The sequence below is a fragment of the Euleptes europaea genome, chromosome 1 (assembly GCF_029931775.1).
Source record: "Euleptes europaea isolate rEulEur1 chromosome 1, rEulEur1.hap1, whole genome shotgun sequence".
In the NCBI taxonomy this organism is placed as follows: domain Eukaryota; kingdom Metazoa; phylum Chordata; class Lepidosauria; order Squamata; family Sphaerodactylidae; genus Euleptes; species Euleptes europaea.
The window spans coordinates 143,643,895-143,659,925 of NC_079312.1; the positions used below are offsets into that span (position 1 = coordinate 143,643,895).

At 41.5% G+C, this 16,031-nt stretch overlaps 2 protein-coding genes across 2 annotated transcripts in view; both read left to right on the top strand.

Annotated features, from left to right (window-relative positions):
• The window catches only part of PRKCA (protein kinase C alpha), a 307,017-nt gene that overhangs the window by 280,450 nt on the left and 10,536 nt on the right, over positions 1-16,031 (top strand). Inside the window, exons 10-15 of the mRNA XM_056866635.1 lie at positions 268-441; positions 792-883; positions 2,334-2,396; positions 3,837-3,975; positions 7,803-7,883; positions 12,247-12,354. Coding sequence (XP_056722613.1) covers positions 268-441; positions 792-883; positions 2,334-2,396; positions 3,837-3,975; positions 7,803-7,883; positions 12,247-12,354 — 657 coding nt within the window. The remainder of the gene's footprint in view (positions 1-267; positions 442-791; positions 884-2,333; positions 2,397-3,836; positions 3,976-7,802; positions 7,884-12,246; positions 12,355-16,031) is intronic.
• The window catches only part of CACNG1 (calcium voltage-gated channel auxiliary subunit gamma 1), a 309,034-nt gene that overhangs the window by 54,459 nt on the left and 238,544 nt on the right, over positions 1-16,031 (top strand). The gene's annotated exons all lie outside the window — the stretch shown is intronic.

Genomic DNA, 16,031 nt, shown 5'->3' on the forward strand with positions numbered 1-16,031 from the left:
TAAAATAAAAGGTCTTTAAAAAGTATGACTCCTAGAGGAGGGTCAATAATTGGTTACTGAGAGCTGGTACTATTCATAGTTTAAACATAGGTTGTTTACTGCCTTTCAAAAACCAACAAAGAAATAAAAGGCTTGTATTTCACATCAGTAACTCCCTATAGACTAGGGAGCTATTATAGTCACCTTATTTTTAAAAAATCAGAATGCTCACATGTCTTTTGCCATCAAGATTTTCATTGAGTCCCTTTTTTAAAAAATTATGTGCAGGTGTTGCTGGCAGAACGAAAGGGTGCAGATGAACTGTATGCAGTCAAAATACTGAAAAAAGACGTGGTGATTCAGGATGACGATGTAGAGTGTACAATGGTTGAAAAAAGAGTTCTAGCCTTGCCGGACAAGCCTCCTTTCCTAACACAGCTCCATTCTTGCTTCCACACGGTGGTATGTGTTCATGCACGATCTCAGTCTCTCTCTGCCCCCGCCCTGCTTTCAGGATTTAGTTGTTTGTCAAGGTCATACTAGCTCTCTTTTTCAGTATCATGTACTGTGTTTGCGTGACTAGATAAGGTTCATACCTAGGACTGCTTTTGTAAAAACATGATAAAATTCAAATATGAACATGCATTTAAAGTGCAACAGAATGCATTATAGCCTTACATTATTATATGAATAGTTGTGTACCTTTTCCAAATTATATAGATGTGCTTTTAAGATTTCATTTCAATGTTAGCAATTTTATAGAGGCAGTCTGTCCTGCCAGACATACTTATTGTTTTGGTACTGTGTGCTAGGATCGCCTGTACTTTGTCATGGAGTATGTGAATGGTGGTGACCTCATGTATCATATTCAGCAAGTAGGAAAATTCAAGGAGCCCCAAGCAGTGTGAGTAACTCTCTTTGTTAAATCAGAACTGTTGTTTAATATATTTTTTCTAAAACTGTGGTTCCCTCCATTATATAGTATATGTAACTGGCAGAGCTTGACAGTAACTCTGGCCTCAAAAATTCATCAATATTGCATATATATATATTTATGTAAGTCACATTTTGGATTGCATTTATTGCAATTGACTACATGTAACTGTTTTGAAAGAAGCAGTATTTCTTGAATGTACGTATGACTTGTTTCAGTGAAGGTCACATATTAGATGTCTAATATGGAGTTGTTTGATCTTCAACTTAGACTGCTTATGTCAAAACAATTACATAACGATTAGTGTAATTTTTTTCCCTTAAACACATATAAACTTCTGAGCTGACGTTGATAGGTCCTATCCTGGAAAAGGAAGGTAGAGATAGAACAAGGTCCCTGGGCTAAACCCTAGAGGTCAGGGATGGAGGAATATAGAATCATAGAGTTGGAGGGGGCCATACAGGCCATCTAGTCCATCTCCCTGCTCAATACAGGATCAGCCTAGAGCATCCCTGACAAGTGTTTGTCCAGCCTCTACTTAAAGACAGCCAGTGAGGGGGAGCTCACCACCTCCCTAGATAGCTGATTCTACTGTTGAACAACTAATCCCCCCAATATCCACCCAATACCTCTCCTGCTGCAATTTAAACCCATTATTGAGAGTCCTATCCTCTGCTGCCAACAGGAACGGCTCCCTGCTCTCCTCTAAGTGATAGCCCTTCAAATACTCCAAGAGAGAAATCATGTCCCCCCTCAACCTCCTCTTCTCCAAACTAACAAAAAGAGAAGTGTGCAAGAAGCTTCAATGGGAAGCCCTGATTTCCTCTTCTGTTCCTGGAGTTCAGTCACCAGTTTCACAGCCCTTGTGACATTTTGCTACTTGACCCAAGAGTGAGATCCTACTGCAATCTCTCTTCTATATGTAAAACGACAGCCCTGTTTGATATACCGTGTCATAATCCCCTTGGGCTACTTTGTGGGGTGTAAAGGCCTGCCCATTTGACAAGCTGAAGCTTCACAGACCATGGAATTAGGAGGAGGCACTGCCTAACTGAAATACAAACAAATTTTGTTTGAGCAGCATAGGGCCTCTCCAAATTGAAAGCTAGAATCTGGACAGAGACTACTTTGAAGGGAGTACGCTCTGAGTATTGTCTCGGATAGGCAAAATTGCTCTCCACACTCCTGCATGCTCTACTGCTATGAGGATAGTCCTACTGACTTAAGGGATGGCAAGTCCCAAACTCTTCCACACATATAATAATTGGACCTGTTTTTCTCCTAAATAGTAAGTCGTTAAGATCAAGCCATATGACATTACATTTTTCTCTTTTCCACGGTTTGCAGGTGTCCTTGTGGGTTTTTTGCAAACATAATTCAAAATGCAACACATGGCTAATTTGGTGTACTTTCCTTTCAGGTTCTATGCAGCAGAGATCTCAGTGGGACTTTTTTTTCTCCATAAAAAAGGAATCGTTTATCGGTGAGTACTGACTGATGCCCAAATTAATCCACCTTTGTGTGGCTGTGCACATTTTTCACCAGTGGTGAGACATGTGAGATTATGTGTGCATCTGTATGTAAGCAAGAGTGATTTGGGGCTATCACAAGGAGGAGGAGGAGAGAGTATCTATATGCCTCCACCATGGGATAATGATCAAACATAAAAGCCAAGTTAAAATGGTTTGGTTTAGTTGTTGGATTTCTGAAGTAAAGAACCTAGCACATTTGAACAATTTCCGTAATGTCTACTGTGTGTTGAGTTGAGGACCTCATGTATGAGTATGGTATTCTGAGCTGTACTAACTAAAGAAAGAGATTGTGGGGTATCTATAAATAGCCATAAACTGTATAGCCACCTATTACACTATTGGATTGAAAAGGTGATGGTGATATTTCAGCTTCATCTCTGCCAGTGTTCAGACAAAAGTATAATGTGCAATTGTTTTAAAGGCTTTCGGTTAAGTTAATATGTTTTTGGCCCAGTTGTGTGGTATAATTATCTTTTAGAATTATTATAAAATCTATAGATAAGATGTTTTATGGATTTATTGGCTTTATAGTTAATTTATGGAAACCACTTTGAACAAAATGAGAAAGTGTCTGTAAATGTTTCAAATAAATAAAATACTTTGATTTTGCAATATCTATCGACTCAACTAAAGAAATATAGAAAACATAAAATCTTCATACTAGTAGAAGATAAAACATTAAAACAATCAGAAATAGCAGATAAAAGAACCAGTATGTTAATTAATAAAAGCTTTACAGGCCTCTGCAGACAAACCCATGGCCAGGCACTGATGTGGTCAATTAGGAAGCCTTCTCCTTATTACTATGGCCACAATAAAGACAATTGCCTTGACATTGTCCAGATTTTGTTTCACTGATTGAAGAAGCCTTGAATAGGACTTTCACAGTCAGTGGGAGAGAGGGAGCTGTACACAAGTGGAGAGAAATTGCTTGATATAAGCAGTATCTATTTTGTATAGGGCTTTGTAGATTAAAAGCAGCACTTCGCATTGTGCCCAGAAGCTCATCTTTAGCTGACAGAAACATTCTGTGTTTTACCTGGAGCTTCCAAAGGTTCTTTGAGGATAGTTAGTCATGATTTCAGGGTGCCTGGCCATTGGCCACCTGCCGAAATTTCAGGAACCAGGCCAAGCCTATGAGCACTCCCAGATTATTAATCTGAGAGTCACTGGAGTCACTACATTAGCAGGCAGACTCCCTGACCAGTGAACCCCTGAATCTCTCATCAGCATACTGCCATCTTGAATGGTTTTGGTTTTAGACTGTTTATCCTCACCCTCTCAGCTTCACCACCCTTTTCCAAGTAATCTAAAACTGCTGCATAATGAGGAACTTGAGTGTCTTCAGCATATTGGCAACAGTATTAAATATTTTAATTGCTTTATTGTAGGGATCTCAAATTAGATAACGTAATGTTGGATTATGAAGGACACATTAAGATTGCAGATTTTGGGATGTGTAAGGAGCATATGAGTAATGGCGTTACAACAAGGACCTTCTGTGGGACTCCAGATTACATTGCACCTGAGGTAATTATTATTTGCGATTGTAAGCATTGTACATAAATCCCCACAAAAGAATTGTGAAAGGCACATTGCATTTCCAGGTGCTAGGTTTCCTAGCTGACCATGCCCCCATGATGATAGAAGTGATGGCTGGTGACCAGTTGGGGGAAGATACTCTTGCCCAAACATTCTTCATTAATGAAAACCTGGATGGGACAGGCAGTGACAAAAGAGAAACAATGAAGGAGCACTTGATGGAAGAATTGACCTTTCATACTTACTTAATCTGTTTGTGTTTATCAAGAAGGAGATGATTACCAACAGTGGTCTTAGCTATATGTAATGAGGCTCACACCTGAGTCTTGATTTGTTGCCAACTGGTACTGCCTCATTACTTATAGGGAAATGAATCATGGCCTATCAATAAAAGTATATACTATTAAAATGTTTTATCCTTCATCTGTGACTGTGAAGCCAATGAGCTGAAATGTCTTTTTTTCTAGTTCTCACCTTTTTGTTCTTGTTTCTTTATAACCTTAAATGGAATAATTCAGCTTCCCAATTAGTTATGTAGTGCTTCCAATTAGCACCTTTAACAGCACCCATTCTGTAAGCGTGAACACAGCTTCCAGTCCCACATTGTGTAGCATGCAAGTTAGTGAATTAGCATGGTAGGCTGCTTTTATACATTTTATTTATATTTTGGCTGCAAAAGTGTTATTGGAATTTAATTGGTTATTCACCTCCCTAACTGAGATGTGGGGGGAGGGGTTAAAATGCCTTTTTAAAGTTCCAGAAAAGACCAATGGTTAGCTCTGTTAAATTCAATAATAGTATTATCATTCATTGCATTGCAGAAAACATCTAAAATATTTCTTTTTTAATTTAGTAGTTCAGAGCTTGCAGTGTATGTACCACATCTCATCCATCTCTGAATTTCTATTCCCCAAACCAATAAATGATATCTGGTGAAGACATGACATATAGACATAATTCATATGAAATGACAAATAAGGTTTGTAATTACAGACCTGAACCCATGGGGTCCTTGGGCACACTCTCTCTTTCTTCCATCACACAAAACTCAAAAATGGTTGTTTTCATTTTTGCAGCATTTTGTTCCTGTGGTCCTTTGATTCTTATCTCTCCAAACCATGGTACAAAACACTATTAAGACCTGGGGGCGGGGGGGGGGAGAGTTTCCCCTCAGGAATAAACCAATAGGTTTTAACATGTTTTATTTATAAAGGCCAGGATTTGTTTTATATTAAAATATTGACAGCATTATCAGTGGTTTATAAAGGGAGTATTCTCCTCCCCCTCCAAACTTCCTAATGTCAAGAAACAATAAAAAGCTGCATTCAGACATCCTCTGAAATGGTGGTTAAAGAAAAATATGCATGAATCCAACTTGTTGCCAGGATCATGTATGTGCCTTTTCATACCCCCCCTTTGTTTTCGCATCAAGTGTAGTGATTAAACACCAACTCACAATGAATGCAGGTATGCAAGTAACCAAAGTCGTCGTCTTCTTCTTAATTACTGTTTTCATGACTAAACTTATAAACGGCGAAAGTTAACTAAAGTTAGTTTCCCTGCCATTAAGCAGCATCCTAAGCCTGGATGAAATTGAAACTCTGTTAACCCACATCCTTATGTGGAGGTGGCCAGATCTGCTTTCTTTAGGAACAGCCAGAACTAGGAGAACATCCTAAGTTGGTTAACAATTTGCCTAGTTCCCCCCCCATCAAGTGTGTCTTAAGGGACAATGAAAAGTACAGCCCCCCCCCCGACTCAATGTGGGGCCCAATTGGGTGGCCCGGACAGGGGATGAGGCTGAGCCGGCTGTTCGGGCAACAGGGAGCAGCTGTGGGAACGCCTGGGGACTGGCAGGGTTCAGATACTGCCATATCATTGGCTCCCAGCAAGCGGGCTGGGAGGTCTGTCCATCGACCCGCAATGGGTAGGCTGATGTTGAGGATCACGCCCCCCCCCATGCCATGCCAGTGCCTACTGCTGTAACAAAGTTGTGGCCATTTCATCCAGTTACTGTCTCTGTGACTTAATTTATGGGGACCCTGGGGGATGCGGGGGTTTGCTCTGCCGGGGGGATTGGGGCCTGTGAGGGCCAAGGCTGGCTCGGCATTCCCCCCCATAAGCACTGGGTCAGCAAGTCAAAGAGCACCCCCAAACTGCTCATTTTCTATATCAGCTTTAAAGCAGATCCTCATGTCTAGGTCATGTCTAGATTAAGACTGTTGTTTTGCCCTCATCCAGCCTTTCACTTCCTTCAAACCCACATTGTGTTTTCACTGCCTCCCTGGAACTGGATGAAAAGAGAGAAAGAGAGCTGAGTATCATCCATGTGCAGTGAAGTACTATAAATTGAATACTGAGAATATTTAATATGGTGTATGTCAGATTGCAGGGGCTCTGTGGGTTATTTATGCATTTTAGTCTGCTGCAGTTGAAGGCATTTTTTAGACATATTAATGTAGCTTTGTTCATTGTCTTGTGTATATATCAAGCCATCTTAATGGATTGGATCCTATGATCCATCACCCAAAGGCATTGATGGTTGTGAATTTCCCGGTTTCCCTCCCCTAGCAGTCTTATCCAAAAAAGTTGAATCCCAGGGTCATGGGACCCTCATGGACTAATAGCCATACAGTTGGTCTTAACTATGGTTGCCGGTGACACACAGATACAGATGTCCTTGTTTAACCCTGTTATGTCAAATGGTGCTGCCCTCACACACTCCCCAGCTTTCGAGATACTTGGCCCAGAGCAAAGGAAATGAAACCAGCATCTGTCAAGGCAAATTAGGATTTGAGTGGTCATTTGGAAGCTGAATCCTGATTTTCCATTGTTAAAATAAGGAACCGTAATAAGTATAGAAATACGGCTCCAAGTTTTACACTGATAATTGGTCTAATTAGTATTTTGTCTGTATTTTATCTGTTTGATTAGCAATTGTTGAAATGCAGGATTTTAGGTTTTTGGAAATGTAGCATAGAAATGTAATATGACATTTTCTGGTCTGTGACTGCAATAAATTACTATTATTGTTGTTGTAAATAAACTATGGTTTTTCATTATGTCTGAACCAAGCTTGAATATCCTAATAATATAATCCTGTCAGGTCCACAGTACTGCAGAGGGATACATTTTGCCAATTCAGCTTTTCTGAGGGACTTGTTTTATTTCTGGTTTTAGCTGGGGATATTTTAACTATTATTGTAAGCCACCTTGAACCAAGAGGAAAGGTGGAATATAAATGATTTAATAAAATAAATGTTATCCTCAGTGGGATGTTGTCAGTGGGAGCTTAATCTGTAACATTTTAATTATTACCTCTAAATTGCCTTGACCTAAGAGATAAGGCAGGCTACAAATATTTTAATTAACTAAATATGGGAATTTTATGTCCCACAGTGCCCTGACCTGAATGGCCCAGGCTAGCCTGACTTTGTCAGATCTCCGAAGCTAAGCAGGATCAGCCCTGGTTAGTACTTGGACGGGAGACTACTGAAGAAGTCCAGGGTCACTACGCAGAGGCAGAGAATCACAAACCATCTTTGTTTGTCTCTTGCCTTGAAAACTCCCATGAGTGGTTCCCATATGTAACTGCAACATGACAGCACATTACACACGTCTAACAGTACGGTCCTAAATAGAGTTACACCCTTGTAAGCCATTAATGTCAAGTGGATTTAGAAGGGTATAATCTGATCAGGATTGCAGTGTAAATCTTCTTGCACCATTGTAAAAGTCTCTTCAGGTATATTTAGGTTTGCCTTGTTAGAAAAAAAGTTCAAATCTTCTAAAACTATTTCAATTGCGCTTTACAGATTATTGCTTATCAGCCATATGGAAAGTCAGTGGACTGGTGGGCCTATGGTGTATTGTTATATGAGATGCTTGCTGGTCAGGTAAGGTTCACGCTAATTCCTTTGCATAGGGACTAGTTCATCAGCCTTAATCACCAACTGTTTCTTTGTATCTGTAGTTTGATATTGTGTTTTTGGGCATGTAATGAGAAAAGCAAACACTAATGGCAGAATTTAGCTAAAAATAGCTTACCAGATTTTTAAAATAAAAGGATTGTATTAGAAACTCTCATGAAAGCAAATTAGAATATGGACAAAGCTATGCTATTCCTTCTCAGTGGGAATAGCATGGATAGAGCTTTATATACAGCAGCTATGTGCCATAGCCCTGCATCCTTTCCCCCTTAATTTCTGGGAACACAAGTGTTGTTGTTTTTTATAACTGCTGCTTTTCCACTTTAGTTGGGCTTAGTAAAGGGTATTAGAAGGATTTTAAAATTTTATTTTCCTGTGTACCACTGCAGCTACCAGGAATGTCAAGGGAATCTCTAATTATTTGCTAATTGGAAATATTATGTTAGCATGCTCTGTGACTAAAGACTAAAAAATGCAAATCACCAGTTTAAGTTGATTAACCTGCACCGTTTTCTGGATAAAAAGGACTCAGCCACAGACTTTTGTGCCCTATTGAAATCTAGGTTTAAGTTTCTGTCATTCGTTTGCATGAGGCTTGCTTTTGAAAAGTGCTTAGAAAATACAGCTGGTTTAAAGTGCAGCCCCATATTATTGGCTTAAGTGGGTGAATTATAGTTCATCATCATTAACCTTTAATAGGCATAGTTCAAAAGACATCTCATACAGAGTCTCATGATCAAAATCAAATCACACCAACCCAAGATGAACAAACCAGGGCCCCTATCAGGCTCAGAAATATACAGAATGTATAAAATACAAATAAATATGAAATATATAAAATACAAATTAATATGAAATATATATAATATACCACATTATTGAAATTAAGCAAAAGGTTAAAATAATCTGCCCAGCCAGCCGGACAGTGATACAATACAATAAACAATAATAGTCATAATCTTTTCGCTGGGTATTAGATGGCTTTGAGGTTGACCAAGTCAAGGAGTTTGTTTACCTTGGCATTCTGTTTTCCCATAACCTAAATTGGAATGCCCATCAAAAAGCAGTGTCCAAAAAAATTAAACCTTGGGTTGGTGCTATTGTCAATTTTTTTCACACCAAAGGTGGCAAATATATTCCAGGGGCTATTCAGGTTTTTAACCTGAAAATTACCCCAATTATCCTCTTTGGTGTTGCCATCTGGATTACAGTCATCAATGAATCTATAGATCGTCCACTGCTTCAGTTCTTACGAAAACTCCTAAATGCCCCTCGATGTGTTGCTGGCGTTACTCTTCGTTCCAAGTTTGGCCAGATGTCACTTGAAGCTAGGGCGTGGTTTTAGCCTTTAAACTACACCTTAAACTGTGCTTTAGCACTGAGGGGTTCCTAGCTTCTCTGAAGCATGACCCTTTTAAATCTTCATGGCAAAAAACCTTAGATGAGAAACTGGCGTTGTTGGGCTTCTCGCAGGATATGTTATTAGATCTTGGGAAAACTGAAGCTTTTACCAAAATTAAAAAGCGCATTAAAGAGCTCAGTTATAACTGCACTACTTTTCGTGTTCGTCACATCTGTTCATCCCAGTTCTTCGAAATACCCCCTCCACGTGGTCTGCCTGCCTATACATATTATCTGACAACTCCTCGTCTCTGTAGAGCTTTTTGCTTGGATAGTTTGACTGCTAACCCTTCTATGGTAATGCAGGGCAGAATTCTGAATATACCATACTCAGACAGGATCTGCCCTTGCTCTTCTGGCTCTATTGACTCATTAGCCCATGCCCTTTTGGAATACCGCCTTTACGAGGAACTTCGATCGCACTATATTTCCCCCCTTTTAATATACAAATCCAATATCTCTGTGACTGACATAATGCCTTTTTTACTAAGCGATAGGGACCCCAAGGCTACATTGTCAGTGGCAAGATTTGTTTCAGTCCCTCCAACACTAGATATATGCTGCTCAAGACCAATTGATCAAGGAGCTTCTAAGGGATAAAAGGAAAGGAATAGTCATAATCATTGACCATTCACTAGATAAAACCACAATCACAACAGCAACTTAAAAAATTAGACGGGCTTCATAGATCCCCGTCTCAATAACATTAGCAAAATTTTTGCAACCAAAGCAGTTGTTTCAGGCTTAGCATCAGACAATAGAGCAAATAACATTCGACTTTTATTACTGACTATTTCGGTATCAAGCAGATCTAATAGACAATCATTACAAGAGCCCTCACCCAGGCGGCATTCCAATATAATATGCATAAGCGAATCTGGAGATCCTGAACCGCAGGGGCAGAGTCTCTTCTGATACGGAATGTGACTAAATTTACCTAGTAAGACCTTTGATGGAAATGCATTCATACGAGCTAAGAAGAAAGCTCTTCTTTGGTCTAAATCAACTAAATTATGAAAATAATGAGCCATAGAGCTTAGCTGGCTAGAAATGCCAAAAAAAGCAGGTGAACATATATACGTCTTAGTAGGAAAACGGATTTGCAGCTCATGATCCAGAACCCTTTGCTTGATTACTCGAAAAGTGGGTCTTTCATCAGAAAGTAATAAAGAGTCAAAATCAATTCCAATACAGGCCAACTTCTGAAGAATAGCTTGGGACCATTGCGGACTATAAGGATCACTTTTCAAATAGGTTACAAGACTGTCAGGTACAGATCTAAAATGGATTTTAATCCAATATTTTAAAGTGGCAATCCAAGCCTTAGTATTAGTACAGATTTGACCTAACTCTGCACAAGTAGCTAGGTAGGAAATGCATTTAGGGGCTCCTAGAATTCGTCTTAGAAAAGAGGCTTGAATGCTCTCAATAGTTTGATTGAGAGCTGTGATCCAAATGGGACAACCGTATAAGAGTTGCAGCAGCACCTTGGCATTAAAAATTTTGATTGCTGCCGGAACGTATTGATTACCTTTAGCAAAGAAAATCTGTGATATCTGAACAGCTGAATGTTTGGCCAAATTAATTGCACGAGTTCGATGAGAGTTCCAACTTAAATTCTGCTGAAACGTAACACCTAGAAACTTGAAAGTTTTAACCTGTTCTATTTCTATACCTCCAATACACCATTTCTGTGTGCGCCAACTTCTGGAGAAAACCATTACTTTAGTTTTGGCATAATTAATTGCCAGTACTTGACAGTACTGATAAAATGATGTAAGATATCTTTGCAGGCCGACCCTGGTAATTGAAAGCAATGCAGTATCATCCACGTACAATAATAAAGGAGATGGGCAACAAGCAATCATTCAAAAACAAATTAAAAAGTTGGGGAGCAAGGAGAATTATAGTTCTGCAACATCTTCATTGGCTTTCGGTTGGCTTCCAGGTCCAATTCACAATGCTGGTGTTGACCCTTGAAGCCTTAAATGATCTTACCCCAAGACACAACAAGGTCCATTTCTGCCATAAGAGCTTATTTACTTCATCTTCCCCCACAACCTGAAATGTAACAAGTAGTTATATGAACAGGGCCTTCTGAGTAAGCAGTTAAAAGTTCTAGAACTCCCTAGGGATGTGCAATTGGATATTTCTGGTCTGAATATATACCTGAAAAATATCTTTGTCTTTGTTTTGGGGTGTATTTAGGTATCTGGAGCAATAGTTTGGTTTTCCAGAATACTGATAATCAGGTTCTGAAGGATTCCAGAACTATTCAGGAATATTCAGTGCTGGTTTTTTAGGGCTGCCAGGGTTGGTTTTCCTTCAGTTTCATAGGATTCCTGGGCAATGGGAGGGAGGAACAAGGGAGGAAGCTCTCTTGGGCAATGGGATCAGACATTAGGGGGAACCCTGAAACTGTCTGTCCAATCATGATGATTGGATTCTGTTGGGCTTGTTGGTTCTGTTTGCATTGGTTTTGTTGCTCTTGTGCTTTTGGCCATCGGCTTCCTTGCCCTGGAGAAACAGAATTGTTTCCCTATAGGAAAGAATGGAGACAATTCGGCTGGGGTCACCTGGTTCAGGGGCCTGTAGAATTGGAACCCTTGATGTAATTTACTTGAAACGTGGGTGGTCTTTAGTGAATATGAAGGACTAGGTTCCCTGTAATGTTGGTTCCATTTACTGGAAAATCAGCTATTCCAGCCCTCCAGAAAAAGTCCCCCATAGGGAATAATAGACCCAGAAATTTTTGAACTTATGAAAAAAACCTGAATCTGAATTCCATAATGATATTGAAGAACCAAATAATCCAGAATACTAGTATGGAGACTGTTCCTGAAATCTGTATAGAAATCCCTGCCCAGGGAAATATGCTTTGACACTACCTTGTTGGCCTTTACTTAATATTTAGCTTTTATTTTAACAGCCCCCATTTGATGGTGAAGATGAAGATGAGCTCTTTCAATCAATAATGGAACATAATGTATCTTATCCAAAAGCAATGTCCAAAGAAGCTGTGTCCATTTGTAAGGGGGTAAGTAAGCTATGATTATTATATTAGATGCATTTCCCACAAGGTATACTGAGTGCCATTCCATGTGACTTGGTGGTATTCTGTACTTCTTTCTATGGGCAAAACTGTAAAAACTGTAAATTCATTCTTTAGCTTGGTTTAAATCCAACAAAAAAAGCTACATTTGCGGCCCCATGGGCGAAGCAGCCTTGCCAGGAAAAGGAAGGAAAATAAATACACAGACAATGATTTATTGGGAAACAAAGGCCACAGTTTTATTGGTTACAACAGATGGAGCATTGGCAAGGCATTGGGGGAAACAGATCTAGGCATCGAAAGGCCACCCTGTCATTCGATAGATCGATAGAACAATCCCAACCTGACTGTTGGGATAGCAACTGGAGTGGCATATAGGTGGCTCCACTAGGACATCAATCTCTGAGTGAAACCTATGCCACCGGGGAGATATGAACAGCTGCTGAGCTGGGCATCGATGATGTACCCCATCCCAAGACCCATTATTGAGATCCCCAAATGGGGGAAGACAGACACACAGGCACACCTTCCCCAAATTGGTTCCGTTCCATGCCAAAAACTGCCTGAGCTGTGACGAAAAGAAACAACAAACCATAAAACATAGGGAGGGTGGGCAGGATTTGGTGCTGCCAAGGAAAGAACAGGCCAGTGGCCGGGCATCGCATCCTTAAGTAGGCAAAAGGTGTGGGGCAATGCAGGGAGCACCTGTGTCATCACTCCCTGATGCCTGCCGACTCTCCACCCACCCCCCACAGAGCAGAAATAGGCTGCAAGGCAAGAAGGGAGTGGGCAGGAACACCCGGCCTATGGTGGGGGCAAGTGCAGTGGCGTCCACTGCCGAGGAGCACTTTTTCGAAGCGAAGCCACCTCCAAGTTGGCTGCAATGGGTGGCTGTGGTAAGTCGCAGATGTGTGCTTTGAGACATTTTCCTGTTCAGTCATCAAAAAGGACTCCCAACGCATGCTGCGGTGACCATCTCATATTCAGCTGATGCTCTAGGCCCAGGGATTTGCCCAAGCCTGATGATCTGACATAGCAGCCAGCCCAATGAACAATACTGTGCCCCAAGATCCACACGGACCTCACAGTCCCTATAAAAAGGAAGAAAAAACAACATTTCAGGACAAGCACCGGGCAATGCCACTTACGAATATAAGTTTTGAATGCTGCAGATTTCCAATGACCAATCATACAGATTTCATTGGGAGACAGACCACTTCTAGCCACAGAGGTGGCCGCCCCAATCCTGAAAGAATAGGACCCAAATTCCCCAGGTTGTAAACCCACTGCTCTAAGACAATGAATTGACCTCCATGAATTGATACCTCGTGAGGAAAGTACGGTCCTTATGAATGAGAAGGGGATCAGCGCCAGAAAAGCACACCTTAAGATGAGTCTGTACTGTAGCTTCAGGGCATGGTTGACCTGCTGATGCTACCCTGAGGACTATGTTTGCACCACGGCCTGTCTGGTCAGTTTTGGATCTACGCATGCTGATGCACAGGGAAGAAGTTCAGAACACCCTGAGCTCAAGGGTAGGGCCTGAGTTGTCATGGGTAGAGGCCGGGACCAGCTCACTGCACTGAAAGGCAGCTTGAAGGCTGTTTTGAACAATCCCATTTCAAATTTCAAGTGGCATATTGTAGGAAGCCAATGAGTTCCTTGAGGACAGGGAATGTGATGGAATGCCTAGTGTCAGGGAAGTGGGGGGATATTCATTTCCACCCTTGGATGGCCTGTTGTATGGTGAAGGCATGGTCATATGCCTTCCTGAAAAAGGAAATGGCTGCAAGATGGAGTGACATCATCCTAGGTGCAAGACCCTGCTGCCTCATGCTTATGAGGGACTGGAGCACTGTGTCCTGGCTCAAAGGCCAGGAACCACAGCTGCGTATACCAACATCAAACACCATTACCTTTCCGATGGCCCTCAAATATGAGCACCGAGTAGAGGAGGCATTGGAATTAAATACTTCCTGCAAAATTAGCTGTTGCCAATCACCTACAGGTCGATTGGGAAAGGGTCCAGGTGCATGTTCGCTTCCAGTGCCATTGTTCAGAATCTCACACCCTGAAAGTGAGATAACACGTCTACAATTTCGTTAGTGATGCCTGGAATGTGCTTAGCTTTAAAAGAGATGTTATGAGAGAGACAAACCAAAATGAACCTGTGCAGGAGGTGCATGACCTGCTCAGAGCGTGAGGATTGTTGATTGATAACATGTACCACTGCCTGGTTGTCACACCAAAATAGAAACTTTGAGTCAGAGAGAGATTCCCCCCAGAAAGTGACTGCTACCAATATTGGGAATAGTTCCAAAATTGTCAAGTCCCTCAAGACCCCAGACTGGACCCATGACTTCAGCCACCATTGAGAACACCACCTCCCAGCAAAGTAGACCCCAAAACCGATACTGTCTGCTGCATCTGAATGGACCTGCAAGGAAGAACTTAGACCTCTAGGTGACTGTCACAGTGAAGTATCATTGTATTTGGCCAGAAACGATTGCCAGACCTGCAAATCGGCCTTTATGCCCTTTGTGATTCTGATACAATGATGGGGAGACTTAGCCCCGGATGTTGACCTGGCAAGCCGGGCTCAAAAGACCTTGCCTGGCCAGACGACCCAACATGCAAAATTAAGGTGGCCTAACAAAGTCTGCCTAGTAAACATCAGGATGTGACGTCACCCCATTGGTCAGGAATGACCCGGTGCTTACACAGGGGACCTTAACCTTTACGAGGACCTGTACTTCCCTAAGAGTGCATTTTGTTCTGGCCAAGGCCAAAGTAATCAGAACCTGGAGAGCAACCAGTTTGTCCTCTGGCAAACTAGAAGTGCCTGCCACGGAATCAAGCAGGATCCCCAAATAAACTAATTGTGTCATGGGGCCTTCCATTTTTTCAGGAGCTAGCAGAACCCCCAACTCCTCAGCCAAGGCCTGAAAAGCAGAGATCCATGTCGCTCAAACTGAGCTGTCTGCTGGTCCCACAAAAAGGAAGATATTAAGGTAGTATGTTACTTGGTGGGAAAGGGTGCACCTTAAATACCCATTCCAGAAAAGTGCTGAATGTCTCAAAGGTAGCACAGGAAACGAAGCAGCCAATTGGCATGGCCTTATCCATGTACCATAAGCCATTTAGCTTAAAGCCCAGCAGGCAATGGTCAAATGGATTCACCAGCAGTAGCTGAAAAGCTGACTTAATATCACATTTAGCCATGAGCACACCCACCCCACATGACCATATTATGTTGACAGCATGGTCAAACGATGCATAGCGCACAGTACAAAACTCAGTAGGTATGGTGTCATTAACAAAGGAACCCCTTGGGTAAGACAGGTGTATCAATCTATATTCACTGGGGCCTTTTGGGGCATGACACCTATGGAGGACACTCCAAGATTAGGCAATGGAGGATGCAGAAAGGGGCCCACTACCCTATCAGCAGTGCATTCCTTTTCAACCTTGGCTGCCACTATATCCAGTAGGTCCCGGGCTGAACATAAATTGGCAGACTCAAAAGAAAGGCAAGGGCTGGTGAAAGGGATTCTAAAACCCTCTGAAAACCCTTCCCACAAGTATTTGGTGGCTGACCAGTCAGGATACAGTTTGAGCAGGTTACCTAAGGGCTCAAGATGAATGGGGTGGGGCATAGGGAC